The sequence below is a fragment of the Uloborus diversus genome, unplaced genomic scaffold (genome assembly GCF_026930045.1).
Source record: "Uloborus diversus isolate 005 unplaced genomic scaffold, Udiv.v.3.1 scaffold_327, whole genome shotgun sequence".
NCBI classification, from domain to species: domain Eukaryota; kingdom Metazoa; phylum Arthropoda; class Arachnida; order Araneae; family Uloboridae; genus Uloborus; species Uloborus diversus.
In genome coordinates, this window is record NW_026558491.1 from 101,420 (window position 1) to 120,443 (window position 19,024).

Genomic DNA, 19,024 nt, shown 5'->3' on the forward strand with positions numbered 1-19,024 from the left:
TAAGTTGAGTCATCCCCTATCCATTAAAAAAAGAATCATCAAAATCGGTTCACTAGGTGAGACGCTATGAGTGGACAAACAAAAAAAAAAACATACATACGGTATGAACTGATAACCGCCTCCTTTTTAAAGTCGGTTAAAAATCAAGATCAACTTTTTTTTTTTTTTTTTTTTTTTTTTTTTTTTTTTTTTTTTTTTTTTTTTTTTTTGCCATCGTATTATTCGATGTCGCCTCATTATTTCAAGGGATTTTTTCAGATTTTAAAAATTCTTTTATATTAAAATTAAGTTATATACACATGGATTTTGAAATTGATTGTTTTTTGCATTATTTCAAATGTTTGTTAAAAATGTAATAAAGGATTTTTTTCAACAAATAATGAAATAATTTGATATTGCGTAACCTTGTGTACTTTTTTAAATATATTTTATTTTTAGTAGCTAAAATAGTGTATTCTTTCATTGAAACCTAAATTTTTGATTAGAGAATAGTTAAATACAACTGATTGTTAAAAGGTTACAATTTGTTTTACATAAATATGTCTATTATTTTAGTAAGTAAATCAACATCACTCCTGTATTTCCACTATTACTTGTTATTCTTGCAGCAATGATTATAATGCTTGAAAATTTAGTTCAAAATTATTTCCGTGTACACTTTTTAATTTTTATAATGATTCGATGTGTCTTTGAGAGTAGTTTTAATTATTTTCCTAGAATTTTTATTCTAACTGGTTACTGGAATTAAGTATTTGTTTTAGATTTCCTATGATATTTCCCTGTAGATAAATTAATACTATTTTCACTAAGAAAAGGAGCATTTTGTCAATTTTTATTTTTAATTAACAGCTGTAAACGTTTTAAACACTACATTTTATTCAATATGCAATGGTTTTCAGGTACGGCAAAGAAAGGAAACCATTATCATAGGTAATGTAAATCAGGGAAATTTGAACTTAATCAGGGAAAAGTCAGGGAACTTTTTTTCACAGTTCCTGTTGCCACCCTGTTATTGTTTGCAATACTAGCCATGAAGTTTTTTTCAGCAGAACAAACGTACAATTAATAGACGAAAATGTAAGATTTGCAGTTACTGCTCTTTACCTGTCCACGGCTGTAAAGTGGTTTACTTATAGAGATTAATTTTATATAGACCCATATCATATAAATCAATGTACTTGATGAAAGCTGTCAACTTCCAAGGGTACATCCTTCTATTAATTCTTTGCTACTTTTAGGGATTGTGGAAATAACAACTTTTCTTGGAGAGTGGAATGCAATAGGTGCCATGCTCCGAGGCCCGAAGGAGTGGGTGGTGGTGCTCCTCCTGAAGGAGGCTCCCGAGGTCCAGGTGGCGGTGGTGGCCGCGGAGGCGGAATGCGTGGAGGTCGCGGTGGAGACAGAGGTGGCAGAGGAAGAGGAGGACCGCCCGGCATGGGAGGACGTGGTGGTTTTGGTGGGGGCCGTGGAGGTCCCGGACGTGGCGGACCAATGCGAGGAGGACCCGGGTAAGAATTAATTCTCTTTGGGGCAATTCAATGAGAATGAAAAATCATTCAAAAATCAGGGTTCGTACGGGTCATGGAAATCCTGGAAAGTCATGGAAAAAAAATAACAGAATTTCAGACCTGGAAAAGTCATGGAAAATTAAAATTTTCATTGAAAGTCATGGAAATTTATTTCAAGTCATGGAAAAATGTCCTGGACAAAGAGAAAGGAACAGTAACTAAAGGAGCATTAGAAATCTTGAGTAATTTAACAGTATAGCACATAAAAGCTATTAAAAGTGGAAAATTGAACGATCCAAAAACCAAATCTGAATTTTGAAATCTCATTGCATCCACTTCTGTCGCAGCCACTTGCCATTTTTTGCGATGTGATTTTACTGCCTGGACATCATTTATTTTGAATTTTCTGTTATTTTCAACACTTCTTATGTTTCATATTCTGTAGTAGCAAAATTTCACGTTCTTAGTTTTGCCACGCGCACTCAAAAAAAAGCAATTCAGTTGCATGCGAGTTCGATTCCATCACTTGTAAGAACTTTATTATTAAATTTTTCAGAGTTAATCTCTTAATTTGTTGAATGTTTTAGAAAATATAGATATTAAGTGAGGCGACAGAATACAGAAAAAGAGGAATTCCAATGCTCTAAAACAGTAGTGCCCAGCATACGGCATGCAAAACTAATCCATGCGACCCACTGCTACGTTCAATGTCGGGAATTAAACGTGTTCTGAAATTTCTGTACCTATTAATTTATATGCATTTGAAAATGCAAATTTGTAAACAAAACAAATATACTTTTGAATCAGAAGATTGATTCATTACTGAATAGTTTTTTCAAAAAAGATCTGGTTTGGAAACATAAAGAACTAAACTATGTGGCTTTACTTCAAAGAACCAAAATACTGTCAAGTTATGTGGATGATTAAAGGCACTAAAAGGTAACTTTTGAAGCAAATTTATTCAAACTTAATGATGACTCATTCAACCTTTGTCCCATTCAATATCATTCTGCCTGTTAAAAAAAAAATCATACATTTAAGCATCATCATATTTGCTTCATTGCATTTTTACTTCACTTAAATTTATATGATAAAGACAAAGAAGAATAGTTTAGTTTTTTAGGTGTGCACTTATATTTTTCCCACAACGAGTAAGTGCTTCAATGAGGCTGTGGGACGTTTTGCTAATGCTCATTTCCAAATATTACCAAGTTTGAGATTAAATAGTGATATTCTCTTCATGTAACGAGGTCATGAAAATTTTCATTGAAGTCATGAAAAAGTCTTGGAAAAGTCATGGAATTTTTTCATCCAAATAGAGTATGAACCCTGAAAAATGCAAAACTATGAACTAGGGTTGCCAACTGCTCTTCATTTTGCAGAGTTGCATCCCAAAAATTGACATTCAAGTAATCATTCTGTTTCTCATCAAAAATGTGATTCCCTCACTCATGTAATTGCCCTTTTATGATCTCTTTGTTATCAATTTTTCGTTTAATCTTCTCTTTTCCTTTCTTGTAGGGGTGACAGAAGACAAAGACCGTATTAATATTATCCCTAGTGTAAAAGTGTTTTATGATTTCTCTCTCTTCATCATTTGGACTTATTACTTAGTTCTGTATGCATTGTCATTTCATTATCATGAACACTCCTTCATTTTATGTACATTTTAATAAAAAATATTTTCTTTCCTATGCTTTGAGTGCTATTGTAATTCTATTATTTTCCTTTCATATTAAAACTGTTAACAAGAAAGATGAGTAAATACTGTAAACAGTTTGGACAATACAGGGGGATCCAAACAAACATAATAAAATCTGACAGACGTTTTGTTCAAACTTTGTAAATTGAAAAGTTGAAAAATTTCAATAAACTGTCAAGTGTTTGAACTGAGAAAATGTTTTAAGCTGCTTGGTGTCAGAATGTGTACATTTATTACAACTTGATTTATCTAGTGCCCAAGCAGTTTCATCAACTATTTTTTCTCGCATATTTGAAAGATCTTCATACATTGTATGGTTTGTTCATTCAGCCATACTCAAAGGATAAAAATGATCCCCTGATATTAAGTATAAAAAACTAACTTCCCATGTAGAAAAAAAACGGGAAATCCCGCTGCAACGTCCCTCATATGAAAAAGGATAAAACAAGAGAGAATGGATATCGTTTAAAAAAAAAAAAAAATATAAAGATAAAAACTACCCCTGAATAAGCGAAAATCACCCCCCCCCCCCCCCACCCTTCCGGATGTAAAATAAAAACATTCGCCAACTAAAATGATAAACACATTAAAAACCAAAAACAATTTTTTGCAATTAAAAATATTTCACCAAATAACAAAAAAATAAAATAAATTACATTAACAGTAGTAAACAAATAATCATGCAATTGCATTGTAATGGCCAATTTGGCCAAGCCACCACGTTCCTTTAGTCTAGCAGGTCAGTGTGCGAAGCAAACTCAGACAGATTAGCGAGCCCATCTTTTGAACGAAAACTTCGTATATTTAAAGTGAGAAAAATATCGTTAAAAAAGCACAAATTTGCCATTTCCACCAAAGCTAAAAATCTTCCACTGCACTGTTCTTGTGTGTACAGAACTATGGTTACCCTGTTGAAATTTATCTGGAACAAAATACAATTTGTTTCCTCTTCAAATTCCACCAATGTCTAAGAATCGGGCATTTTATGGCATTTGTGATTGTTTACATTTTCTTATTTTCACATATGTTCCTTATCATGAATGTCATGTTTGCAAAATATGAGCTTCGTCTGCTTATCGTTTTTGGGAAATTAAAATTTTTAAATTTAGGGGGCGTGGAACATTTGCGTGTTTTTCAAATTTGCAGGTTTTAAAGCTCTTGTTGCTTTAAGCGCCCCTATAATGACATGGATTTTTAAATTCTATACCAGTATATGGTCTTAGATACTATTACAGCTGTCAGATCGGTGTCACTACTAGTACAGTAAAGTAGGGGTCGGACCCAAACATCCAAAAAAAAAAAAGCTAAACCTGGTGCAAATTGTTTATTACCCTCCCAATAAGAACAGGTAAAAAGTACCACCTCATTGTGCTTCGGGTTTTGGAATGGGGGGCATCTAAAAATTGCTGTTTTGGGTATTTTTCCAGAATTTTTAGAGTAAATTTAAGATGAGAATATTATGTTATACTAAATTTAAAAGCTTGAAATTAAAGGTGTTTGACCCACAAGAGGGATGACATAACCCACCAATGTTACACAGCCCCCCTATCCCCGTAAAACGAAGCAGTACCCGAGAAACCCCCCCCCCCCCCTCCATACATTTTATATGGAAACATTATTTTATTCCAAGTTAAAAGTTAGAAATCAAGTGTCCATCCTCCAAGAGCGATGGTACACCTCCTGTCAAAGCTACAGCACCCCCCCCCTCTGCCAAATAAAATAAATCCTCACCCCCCCCCCCCACCTTTTATTTCAATTAGAAGTATTATTTCATGCAAATCTAAAATGCATTAAATCATTACTGACCACCCCATAAGAATAGTAGCTCAGGTCGCTAAACGAAATTATATACTAAAATATTATCCTTCCCCCCCACCCCCTCTGATGGTGCACATTTTATTAAATGGCTAGAAAAATTATGCCGAACTGTTTTTTGCTTTCAAATGATTTCTCCTACGCTTGTAGTAAAAGGTCTTCGTTATCAAGATGTTTTTCGGAATCTAGATCCTCAGTAAAATCGTTATTGTTGCAGCTATGTCTAACACAGTTTGTGCATATAATTGAGCACTTCAGTCCACTTTCAGACTTTTCAAACATTCACTATATCTAATGAACCCCTCAGAGCAAGCACAAGATTTGAGACGCAGAAAGTCTTCTAGAGCAGAAGGCTTGGCTGTTGTAATAGGATGCAGATGATATTTCTGTGGTGCTTTCTTGGCACCCATCAAAAATGACACAAGCTTGAGGCAGTGAGAAGCAAAGGGATGTAAGTGGCAAAATTAAACATTTGGAGATAACCAGTACAAATGGTTGGTGAACCTCTCTATCTTGGGGCATGAAATGGTACTAGTAGACCTGGTAGTTGCTTCTATACAGCATGATTTAGAAAAGAAAATCAATGAAAGCCTACCTAGGATCTTATCTTTAAACGCGAGGGATATAAGATAACGCGACTTCTAAAAATCAAGGGATGATTTTCAAAACTTGAAAATCATCCCTTTGCTTCTCAATGCCTCATATGACACCAGCTGTTCGTTCTGTGATGGTGGATGAACGTTTTGCTTCAGATAATAGTACTTTAACGATACAGGATTTCTTTCCTTCTGAAATCAGGTTCATCGAATACTGATGGTGGATCAGCGCATAACTCGTACCAGAAGTTTTTAGCAATTTGTTATTCCATCTTTACTGTTCATACCATTCGGTGTAAAAGATGGTTTGGGCTTACACATCTTTACAGATAGTAACTACTCTCGTAACAAAAGCTGAAGACATAACTGCTTACCTCCTTTACAAAGAAATGCCACAAAATTGTTTGCCTTCAATTTCCTTTGATGGTACTACCCGAACGTTGAAGGTCTCATCGCATCTCACCTTATCAGCGAGCAATACCACTACCAACTTGAGAAGGATGAACCTCTGGGGGCTTTAAAAACGTATTGTGATTTCCAAACTGAGAGACAAAAAGGTGTAAATATTTAGCATTCTATTGTTGTATTGCTCATTGCTCTCATTAAGACTTGTTCTATCGTTGAATCACTACAGGTTCTAGACCACCTGAATTTGTCACTGCGTTAAATCGTTGGATAGCTGATGTTTTAGCTGATGTTTGATGTGATCAAATTTTTTTACCACATAATGTACTCTGAAGTTTCAGATAGTGTTGCAAGTACATGTGCGCATATTTACACACATATATTCACATAATTTGCTGCGTAAAAGGGAGGCAGCTTAGTGTTTGCAAATGAGAACCCCTACCGACTTAAGAGGGTTCAGATTTGCAGCATTCCCATCTCACTATTGGCAATTTCGGTTTGTCCCCCCTTACGGTGATTGCAAAAGATTGTAGAAAAGTTGAAGTAAATTATTCAAGTAGTAGAGAAACTTTAGTCAATTTCGACTTTTTTTATGCTGCACAGGAATTTTCTTTTCCAGCTCTCTAAACAGTTTAATAACTCCAGTCACAAATAATTTGGTTACTGAGCTAGCTTAGATCTTTTAGAATTATCATTCTGACATTACCATATCATTGTGAGGCATTTTGTACTTCGGAAAAGTTTATGCCAGGGAAATTTTTTCGTAAACTTCACTGCAATAGTTGATTTTAGAATGTGAATTCAGGGTTACCTCCCCCCCCCCCCAAAGCGATGGCGCACCCCTTAAGTGTGATGGAGTACCCATCCAGAATATAAGTCCTCAAAAGAGAAAGAAATACCCCTTGAAAAAACTACTTTAAAAATTCCAATGTCGCGAAGCTGCTCCATGGACTCCCCCCCGCCCGCCTGTGCACCCCTGTTAATAAGAATTTTTTTTCTGTAATATTATTTATTGTTTAACTATTATAGAGTGGTTTCTGCAAGGTTTGAGAATTTTTTTTAAGTAATAGAAATTATTTTTATTTAAATAGAGCAATTTTTCGTTCCCCCCCCCCCCTTCCCACCAAAACCCGACGCGCAAAGTGCTGGGACTTTTTACCCCTTCTTGCTGGAAGGGTAAGAAGTAATTTGCAACAGGTTTCACCTTTTTTTTTTTTGGATGTTTGGGTTTGGCCATTTTTTGGCCTAATTTTACTGTACTATACGAGAGTGACGGCTACAAACTCCGTTTAAAAATGACCGAAAATGAATTTTACTACAATCAGTGCCAATTTTCTAAAAGCGCCTTCATGATGACACCAACGGTTTTACATATATTCCTAGCTACACTTGCATACATCAAAAATATGTAATAAAATTGGTGTCACTAAAAGGGCGCCAGAAGATATTGGAACTTTTATGTGATAAATTTCACAAAAATGCAAATGTTTAAAATCTAACTACTACTCTCGCCCTCATAGCAGAGATCTGAAACTAATTAAGTTTGATAACCAACACGACTAACATTTGAACTAATAAAATTAGTGTTACTCCTGCTACTTTTGGAAATATAATCATTCGAAGTTAGTATGTTGTGGTGGATTTTTTTCATTTATTATTATTATTTTTAATTAATTTATTTGTTTATTTATGTATTTTGTTAATTTAATCTTATCACACCCAGATAGTGTATTGACCATATTTATTTTTAATTTATTACAAAGAAGCAACGTTTAACATTAACAGCTTTGGGCAGTAAGAGCGTCTTTATGTTGAATAGAAAATGCTTGTTTTGATATAGGTACATGTGGATCTATTGTGAGTAATATGTTTAGATTATCATACCAATATTCGCCTTTTTTCCGGTCAAATAAATTTATTTATTCCAATCCATCTTGAGATGCTTTTGACCTTTACTTGCAAATGGTCAACTTTTACTATTTCTCCGGGATACCATGTTTTCCCAAGCTTTAGTGCTACAAAGTTACCAGATATCAATGAGAGATGACAGTCTTTCTGAAACTGGGTGATTTGATTTTTTATGTTTTCTTTAATTTAGTCTACGTCATCCTCAAATTATGTTTCAGATTCTGAATGCTCGCTATATAATAATTATGATCATCATTATTTAAGACATTATGTTATAAATAATTCCATTTTTAATATAAATAACAGATAAAAAATTAGTATGGTTAGAAAAATATTAATATTAGTACGACTATTTTAGCCATAATGCACATTACACAATACGTCCATCTGTACCTATATCTATTTACTATGTTTCTAATGCTTTTTATAAAGCTTTTTTAATAAAAAGCATTAGAAACATATTATTTTAGGTGTCACTACTGTAATTTCATATTAAAGTTTTAAACAAACCGTGCAAAAAGCCATTCGAATTAGAAGTCTTTTTTTAATAACTCCATAACATACTAATTTCGAATGATTATATTTCCGAAAGTAATAGGAGTGACACCGAATTTTTTATTTCATATGCAGGGGTCGAAGTAGTCCTATATATCCTATATTTTCAAGAAAAGCATCAAAAATGTCCTATATTTCCTATATTCCCGTTTTTTGTTGTTGTTGAACCAGGAGGACATTAATTCTACAAATTTTGGTGATGGTGCACTAAAGGAAAAGATGATTTTACCGCTTTTTGCCATTTTTGCAACTGTTCAGTGGCCATATGCAATAGTGGATTTTCGCAATTGAGACAGCATGCTAAAACATTCAAGCATAAAGAAGACTCTGAAAAACGTCAAGAGAATCCTTCTCAAGCTCTGTTTGTTCTTAATACAAGTGTTAAAGGGTTCAGTTTAGATATAAAATCAAAGAACAGTGGAATTAGTACTTGGGTCATGAGTGAGGAAGAAAAAATAAAAATTTCTTTGTTCAAATTTTGTTTAATTATTTCGTCTATAAAGTACACTGTTTTTTTTTTTTTTTTTTTTTTTTTCAAAAATTATTCTTTCAGCTACAGGAAAATCATTTCAGATGTAAGGAATAATTTTATTTGAGTTTTTTTTTCAAAACAAAATCATTGATAAGAATAAATAAATAGTATATGATATGTATTATTTCTTTTTTCATAGCAAAATTATTCATATAATGTGTCTTATATTTTTTGCGGAAAATGTCCTATATGTGAGAAGTCGGTCACTTCTACCCCTGCATATGTTAGACGAGCATGCTGGTTATCAAACTTAATTAGTTTCAGATCTCTGCTATGACGGCGAGAGTACTAGTTAGATTTTAAACATTTGCATTTTTGTGAAATTTATCACATGGAAGTTCCAATATCTTCTGGCGCCCTTATAGTGACACCAGTTTTATTTCATATTTTTGATGTGTGCAAGTGTAGCTAGGAATTTATGCAAAACTGTTGGTGTCATCATGAAGGCGCTTTGAGAAAATTAGCATTGATTGTAGTAAAAAAATTCATTTTTGAAAATCACAATTCAAATTTGAAAAACACGCAAAAATGTGCCACGCCCCCTAAATTTAAAAATTTAATTTCCCAAAAACGGTAAAGCAGACAAAGCTCATATTTTGCACAAACATTACATTCATGATAAGGAACAACATATGTGAAAATAAGAAAAATTAAAAATGTCAACAATCACAACCTGCCTGATCCTTACAGACAATGACTCTTAAGTATTCTTGCCATTGGTGCTAAAACTCGGATGGATTTGAACCAAAAGAAACAAATGTTATGTACGGTACCATCCGATCATTTGGTTAGGAAAAGCACAGAGCCGGTCACATGGTTTAACTACGTCGAAAAATACGCGTTTTGCGTGAATCTAGTGAAAGAAACGAGATTTTTAAGGGGTCTAAAGACCTTTAATCTTCAGAATTTTCGATTTTCTGGAAAAAACATATGTTATGCATAATTTTATTCTGAACAATTTGATACCTTATTTATTACCATACGCCACAAACTTTTCGAGTTATTGTAAAAATGCGTAAACTTTCCCCGTAGAGATTTATGTTAACAGCAGCTGTTTAAGCCTCTTTTTCTCAGGTGCCGATTTCTTCGGTTTTCTCGTTTTGCGCGCATGATATTTCAGAAAGTTTCTAATATATTTCCGTAAAACTTTTCATGCATGTTTTTCTGATACATCTTAACGATCTGAACCTAAATTTCAACTAAAAAATTAAAGTTAATATTTAAAAATAAATATTTTTTACCCAAAATTTTGGAAATTTTCGATATTAACTTACCAAATTTCAAAAAAAAAAATAAATAATTTTCGAAAAATAAATAAATTTAGGTTCAGGTCATAAATATAAACCAGATAAGCATACATTAAAAGTTTTACGGACTTATATAAGAAACTTTCTGAGATATCATGCGCGCAAAACGAGAAAACCGAAGAAACCGACTCCTGAGAAAAAGAGGCTTAAACAGCTACTGTTAACATAAATCTCTATGGGGAAAGTTTAGGCATTTTTACAATAACTCGAAAAGTTTTTGGCGTATAGTAATAAATAAGGTATCAAATTGTTCAGAATTAAACTGTGCATAACATATATTTCTTCCAGAAAATCGAAAATTTTGAAGTTTAAAGGTCCTTAGACCCCTTAAATTACTTTACTGGACCTAAAATCGTTGCTTTCAAGAAATAAAGGCTTCACTCTCTACATCTATTCTCAATTGACATATCACAGTAGGAAATTTCATTACAAAAAGCAAAGCTGACTTTCCTTTTGTCTTTTGTGCTTGCCACAACTTAATAATACAAAAAAAATTGATCAAAATCGATCCATCCGTTTAAAAGCCTAGTCCAGGATCTGACAGCACTTCTGTAGGAAAGTTCGAGTAGGGAGAGTTTCTTTTGAAAAATGTTTAGTAGGTGTCCTAGAAAGTATTTTGGACTCGGGTGGACATCCGCCACCTGGTCACTTCTCCTGCTATGACGTCATCAAAGATGGCGGCCGCTGGCTCTCATAAATGCTTAGTACTTCGATGGGAAGATTGAGTACGGGGAATTTTTCTTCAGAAATGTTTAGTAGGTGTCTTAAAAGGTATTTAGAGTTTTATGTGGACATCTGGCATTTCGTACATGTTTTAGCTATGACGTCATCAAAGATGGCGGGCTCGCGCTTTCGTCCCCATATAATCCCAAATTTATGTTAATACTTAACCAACAAAAAGGAAAATTTGGCCAATAAGTTACAATTAGTGTACAAGTTATACTTACAAGGCGAATAGCAATGTATTTTTACTACTGCTATAACTTACTATTTTTTTATTTTTTTTGTTGCACTTAATAAAATTATATTTAAAAGGGGTTGTTACGAGTTGGTTGCAAACCCGTACTATTACACTTACTAAAAGAGCAACAGGTTACTTCATTTGCTCTGCAAGTACAGGAAGAAAGATTTGGAGCATTTCAAGCAATTACATGCTCCAATAAAATCAGTTGGAAATCTCTGTAAGTTTTTTTCTGGCATCAAATCATCATCTACCACTGCAAAACCAAATTCACAAGGATCTAAGTCAATAGCAACATCGCCAATACAATGTCGTTGTAGGTATGTGTAAAAATATGATCTTAATAAGTGGCCCTTAGCACTTCTGCTAGTAGGCGGCAAGTTATCAGTGTAAATATTTTTGGCATGATGATACAGCCATATAACCTAAGTTCATTTAAAGATTTACAGAATGACCCTTTTTGCAGTACTTGCACTAAGTATTTTTCTGCAGATTTAAGGCTTTGCTATAAATCCAGTCAGATGATACGCCAAAATTCTCCAAATACTCTACAGATGCACAATGAAGAGCAGATTTTTGGTACCAAACCTACTTGTATAATCTGATCCAGATAGTGCGTGGATGGCAGGAAGCAACGAACATAAGTTTTCACCTATCTTTCGGTGAATATCATTAACAGATAAGATTCGTGTAGAATCACCAACTCCAGTACGCACCCAAAGTTCTAGAACACCAAATCGTTAAAGAGTAAGATAGTGAAACAAAGCTAACACCATTATATCAGTGTCGGCGCGCTAACAATAACGATTTTAGTGAACCCACACAGGGATGCATGTTTTGAATGAATAAACATTCTGAAGCCAGCTTTCTCTACTGTCAGACAGTTTAATTCTGGGTGATTTATCTGTTTTCCACTTTGCACAGATGTACAGTTAAATATTACATCCTTCTCTTCATCACCATGAAAGGCACTAAAAGTGTGGTTGGTGTTATGTAGTGTTTGAGTCAAAGAAGCTGTCACTGTATCAGCAATGAACTTTTGCAACATCAGTTTGTTTCTTGAAGATCCCCAAAAGCTGCTGAGTTGGACAGGCAATGGAACATCTTCTGAGATTTTGACCACATCTATAACGATATTACTACCTTGTCTTTGCACCTTTTCAGACTTTTTAGGAGAAAATTTGCGATAACTGTCAAAAATGTAATCTACTCTTCCACAGTTCTTGATGATGCTCCCGATGCATGACGAAAAGGCTGAAACAGCTCCACAAAAGGTTTTATTTTCATTTGTCATAACCTTTCGTACAGAGTTCATAACATCGACTATAAAGCAGGTTTTATCGTCAGACTTGAGCCAGGTATCCTCACTGGTGCTACCATAAAATGTTTCCAGCTCTTTTAACAATGCACTTTTTTGTGGTTTTACCATCAGCCCTTGGTCATTGAACAATGAACAGTTTTCAGATAGTTCATACCTCGTGTGATACCAGTTTCCGATGAACATGGTTTAACTGATATGTCTTGCTGTTTATCTTGGAATAGTACGCACACTTTGTCATGAGAGCCTCTTATACCGGATAAAGTAGATTCTTCGTAGTCAAAATTATCGAAAGCGCCAACCGTATATGAATCTGTCTTAAAATGACTGAGAATTGGCACTGCGGTAGGAGACTGTTTAAAAGCATATTGTGCTAGATTATCGTGGTGACGAATGACCTCACTGTAGCTGACACTGAAACCAAAATGATTCAAGCTTGTTATCAATGTTTTACTTTTGCATTTCTCATGTATTTCTTCGCACATCATCATATGTAAAGGAGTTTTTTTTAGTTCCACGATGCATATTATAGTACATTATTTGTAATAACGCTTGTGCCTTAAGATACCACTTCTGAGAATACTTCCTCTTCTTGTTCATTGTCAACTTCTTTCATGGAGTTTGGATCTATGTCAAATAATGTACTGAAAAAGTTCATTAAAACATCAGCTATTTTACTTTTAGTCCAAGATCTTTTAAGGTCTTGCGCATCACCAAATTGATCGCTGAGCTCAAAATCTAGCCCCTGCGATGCGTCTCTTAGTAGCCCTAGTAAAAATGACCGGCTTCTGCCACCTTAGAAAAAAGCCGGTACCGCCTTCAGCCGTCTTGCTGCAAGCCGGTACCGCCTTCAGCCGTCTTGCTGCAAGCCGGTACCGCCTTCAGCCGTCTTGCTGCAAGCCGGTACCGCCTTCAGCCGTCTTGCTGCTAGCCGGTACCGCCTTCAGCCGTCTTGCTGCTAGCCGGTACCGCCTTCAGCCGTCTTGCTGCTAGCCGGTACTGCCTTCAGCTTGAAGCTGGTACCGTCTTTGACCACCTAACTTGAAGACTGTCAAAGGCAGTACTAGCTTCAGGCAAGATGGTTCTATCACCTTTACAGCCTTTGACTGCCTTGATCAAAGCCGGTATCAACTTTCACCCCAATTGGTGAAGGCTGTCATTGCTCAATGCCACATTGTACCAAAGAGGAAAATCTACAGTTAAGTACCGATGACAATTTGAAAGATCAAGCAAGCAATACTAATTTGGTTAATGATACAAAAAAAAAAATTCCATTCGGTACCATCAAATCAGACAAAATATTGAAATTCTTGTCAAAAGGCACACGGCAATTAAACTTTGATTGCATACTTGCATACTTTTTATGATATTATACGTGCAGAATATTGATAGCGATAAGATTAAAATTTTTGTTTGTATAACTTCTTTGTTTTTTCACTATTCTGCAAACATAATAATAAAACATTATTTAAACTAATAAGATGCCAATTATAAGTAATGGATAAAAAATAAAATTACTTTTTTTCCCTAAAATAAACAAAAAAGTGTCAGATTGTGATTGTCTAGTTTCTTTTGGGTAGGATTTTTTTTTAAAGCATTTTCTAAAGAAGGGATGTTATCACATTTTCGATACCTGAAATTGAAATCACTCACTGCATTTATAAAGTAAGTAATATATTTCATCGAAGAGGTTTATGATATGTAATCATATAAGCAGTTTATGAAACCATTAAAGAGGTAAGACTCTAAATGCTAAAAAATTTGTAAATGTGTCAACATGTGCAACAGGAAGAATTAACTGACTATCGATGTCAACTACACTTAATGTGGTTCAAATAATGATTTTTAGGCATGCATTCATGTTCCTAATTTAACACAGCATTTAGAAAAAGACAAAATACTGAGAAAACAAATTATGCATCAAATATGATAGTGCAGTGAAGGGCTACAAGACCAAACGGAGGCTTGTTAGCATTTGAACACTTTTATTTATATTTTAAAACAATGTAAATTATTGTAGGACAAAGGTAAATCAATAAAACATTTAGTTTTAATTTTTAAATGTTATTAGTGCAGTATGATTTTCACAGCTCTCTTTACAGGGCTGCTTGTTGTCTACAAACGAGCCGAGCAACCATGAAGAGCAAACGTAAACAAACAAATTCGTTAATAAATAAACTGATGCCATTTAAGTTTTTCTTGAGTTAAAAGATGGCGAAAGAAATAAAAACTTTTGCAACATTTTATTTTGTGTTCAAACTTAAACATATTCTTACTTAAATTTTAATTATTTTCCATGAAAATCATTAGCATTTCTTTGAAACAATTTTGTTGAAGAGCCTTACAAATTTAAAATTTATAGATTTGCGGTGATGTATCCACACTCTCCCGAGTATTCGTACTCCTTCAGGTAATTACCTACTCCTACTTCTTCCGCAAAAATAGAATGTTGTGTCTACGGCATGCCGGCATGGAGATTTGGCTTTCCAACTTGTGTGAGTCATAGAACGGCTTGTTTTCACTGTATCGTTATCGAACATCGTTATTTTTTTAGTGTTTATTCAATCTCTACACACCCATATCTCTACAATGGGAAACAGGCATGATAGCTAAATAATATAGACGCACGCCGTTCGCAGATACATTTGATGCTGTGCAGTTACGTTTGCGGTCTATAAATATATATGCTCACAAGCACACAGATACAAGCGTTATGACAACACTCATTGAAATGGATTCGGTCAAAATATATGTTTGGTTGCCTACCAATATGCTCGGGTAAATACATACATACAGACTTTGTGGAAAAAAACCCAAATTCAATTAGAGGTAATTAAAAACAAAATTTATGTGGAAATTTCAGTGATAATTTTTCACGACAAAAATACTGCTTTTCTTTCTATAAGGAAGTAAAAGTGGCTACTCCTTATGTCATCAGAAAAGGGTAAAAAATTAATTTGAAGGAATTTTCCGGGTAACCCGAGGTGGAATGAGCCCCAATTACCTTGGATTTTCAAGCTCTATTGTACATAAAGAAGGTCTGTGCTCAGCAGTGTCTACTCACCATTCATTTGAAGTCGACACACACACTCAGGACAGGATTGATCTGAGGAAGACATGCTCTACTGAGATGGCGAAACGAAAAATCTCGAAGGGGCAGAACAACCAAAAGGCCCTGCTTGGGGCCAACGGGAGTTCCCCCGTGACCGCGGCGTCCCTTCCCCTTCACGCCGGCAGTAATTTCAGCCAAGACATGACGAAGAATGATGACTCGCAAAGCCATTGCTCGTTTACATCAGCATACTCCGACGATGAGATGGAAGACTACCCAACACTCGAAGCCACATACAAGGATTTAGGCATCGCATGGTCAGGAATAGGTGAGACTGTTAACAAGTCATGATATGCAATTTTTGAAGGACTTAAAACAAAAACTCGTAACTGCAGGAAATAGAATAAAAAGTTTCTTACGACGAAATCGCCAAAGGAGATGCGGTACTACTGAAGAGAGTCATGTTCAGACACATGCATAACCCAGAAAATATTACTACAGCAGCACCAGGAGGCAGAGATCCTGCTCAAGAAGGTCGCCCATTTGGAAGAGGAAAACAAGATCCTTCACCAAAAGCTGAGCGGCGCCTCTAGCCAAAAGAAAAGAAAACCGGTCGTGCTTATCAACGCTGCCAATCCTAAGACCGTTATCGAGGAAATCAAGAAAAAGAACCCTGAAGAGGATTTTCATCAGGGAGGAGGATCATTACCCCCTCTTCCGAAAATGGCCAAGTTGAAGTGGAGAACTACGCTAAAGATCATGCTATCGACTTCCACACCCCAACCATCGCCTATATCCCTCCAACCCGTGTCGTAGTTAAAGGACTCCCATCTGACATTGGCCAGGAGGATATCAAATCTGCATTCTGGCAACTTCAGCAAGACGTGATTCACGTACTCCAATTCATCAACCGGAAAGGCCCTCTCCCCATCTTCTGCGTACATCTCAGGAAACTCGAAAGCAGAGAAGAGGACATTTTTTTACGAAAAGAATGAAAGTCGGGGATTTCATCGCCCATCTGGAGAAGTTGCATACCCGTCGTGGCCCACTCCAATGTTTCCGTTGCCAAAGGTAGGGGCACTGCTCCTACACCTACATCACGGAAAGGTGCGTCTTCTGCGCCGGCCCTCACCGACTGCAAGACTGCCCCAATAAAGAAAAAGGTCCCTTCTGCACCAACTGCGGATTGGCTCATCCCGCCAGAACTCTCGACTGCCCTTGGTGCCCCCAGATGAAGATGCGCTCCTGCCTGACTTCCGTACGCAACCCTGGGGAGAAAAGCTCCCCTATCCCTAAGAATGACTTGGTACTGATGCAGCTTGGCTGCTCCCTTCGGGCGCTTGACTCCCTCCTCCGGTGAGAAATGCTCACTAACTTACTGCCCCGTTGCGGGGACGCAATGTAGCTTCGGCGTTTTGCGTTATACAAAGATTTACTTCCTTCAGTTTTGGGGTAAAAGAGCTCGCCTCTGTAGGCAAATTCAAAGACTGACCAACCGACCAGCAGTGTCTAAATCTGTCTTGTTAATATTTTTCCGACCGTTGTTAGAAGTTCCTGAAATAACTGTTGCACATTCCTGTTGGCTTACAACAGCAAGCTAAACTCTTTAGTGTTTTCATTATTGGTATAAAAGTAATATTAATCTGATTGCTTTGAAATTGTATTTATTGTATTCTTTAAACCTAATATAATTTTTTTTTTATATTCTTTTTAAAATTAAAGTATATTTTCCCCCAATTGGGGGAACTAAGTGTCCTGTTTGCATTTAGTTGTTGCTTTTTAATCTATTGTTGCTAAATGTCACAATGTTGTATGTAATCTCAGTATTGTATGAGATTACCCTAAGCACCACCTTGTTTTTTATTATATTTGGGATTATATAACCGCTTTGCATTTGAATCCATCTTCTTCAAATCTTAAAATACAATAGTAAAAATCATATACTTAGGCAGGGTAAAATAGGAATTGTTTTGTGAGATGCATTAAAACTGTAACCTTTTGTGTTATTTGCATAAGCTTTATCCTTGTCATTAGTATAGTAAGCTGGCGGTTTTTGGGCAGGCGGTAACAGTTGGTCAATGCCGGCTTTCATTGCCTTAGCCGGCTGAAGCCGGTCTCTACCGTCTTGGTCTTAAGACGGTTAAAGCCGGTCGTTACCATCTGAGATAAAGACGGTCAAAGCCGGCATTGACCGTCTTTTGCCGCCTGTCCAAAAACCGCCTTTAAGGCGGTAAAAGCTGGTCATTTTCACTAGGGAGAATAGCGCATTCTGTTACAGGATTGCAGCTTCTAAGGACATCTGCTTCTTCTTCTGTTTGAGGATTCGCAGAACAAAACATAATCGGTTTGTTTGCCTCTTTAGGTTTGGCGAAAGTAATGTCATTTTGAAAGCAATCACATAGCATTAGTTTAAGCTCATTGTTGCTGATTTTGATGCCCTCATTTTGTATATTAAACTTGTCTCGAATGTAACTGAGCCTTCATGTAGTCCAGATTCGATATCATGAGCTATAAGCGGAAGGGCTGCCACTTTTTCTGAAACTGGAGGTGTACTCTTGTCATCTGCTTCAAATTTTCGTTTGTACTTCAATAAATATCCAGAAATACAATTGTCATGGCGCAAAAGATCGGCGCCGAAAACACTTGATACATCCTCCAAATCACAAATGCGAGTTAAAATATCATCTTGTAAGTAGTATAATGTGGCTTTTAAAAACTCCTTAGCTCTCGGATACTCACTTATTCTGTAATTCTCGCAAATGCGATTATGTGATACATGGTTACAGATGATACACAATTGGAATCGATGAGGAATACCTTATGCTTGTGGACTGTTATAACGTGCACGCTTCCTTTGATTTCTTTAAACTTTCCTGCACATTCGACTGAGCAGTAATGATGCCGTCATCTTCATCTTTTGATTTTTCCTTCTCATTTTGAAGCTGTAAAAGAGGTTTCTTATGACAGTATTGCTTATGCATTATTCATATGGTAGTATAACAACTCTTTCTCACTTAACGCGTTCAAAACGCTAAGTCATTTCGCAATTTTGCAGAGACCCTGATTTTTTCACGACCATTTTCTGTACCTTTCACACTATTGTCGCTTTTATTACATATAATGCAAGTCTTTTCAACTGGTTTGAGGTCTCTTATGCTGTCTTTTGACACTCTCGACAATTTAATAATATCCATATCTCAATTTTATTTCGATAAATCTCGAACAAAAAAAAACATTCAGATTAATAGCGTTTCATCATCTCAAGAACCACCCTCTGTCGCACTCATAACGCATCATATAATTCAATGACTGCCAACTTACTACTTCGAAGAATAACAACGCGCTCGAATGTTATGTCTGCGCCG

General features: G+C 35.7%; 1 protein-coding gene across 2 annotated transcripts in view; it reads left to right on the forward strand.

Moving 5' to 3' along the window:
- The window catches only part of LOC129233311 (RNA-binding protein FUS-like), a 47,686-nt gene extending 44,484 nt beyond the window's left edge, over positions 1 to 3,202 (forward strand). For both annotated transcript variants that reach the window (XM_054867361.1, XM_054867360.1), the window contains 2 exons: positions 1,239 to 1,508; positions 3,030 to 3,202. In XM_054867361.1, the coding sequence (XP_054723336.1) occupies positions 1,239 to 1,508; positions 3,030 to 3,057 (298 nt within the window). In that variant the 3' untranslated portion in view covers positions 3,058 to 3,202. The remainder of the gene's footprint in view (positions 1 to 1,238; positions 1,509 to 3,029) is intronic.
- Positions 3,203 to 19,024: the final 15,822 nt, after the last annotated feature.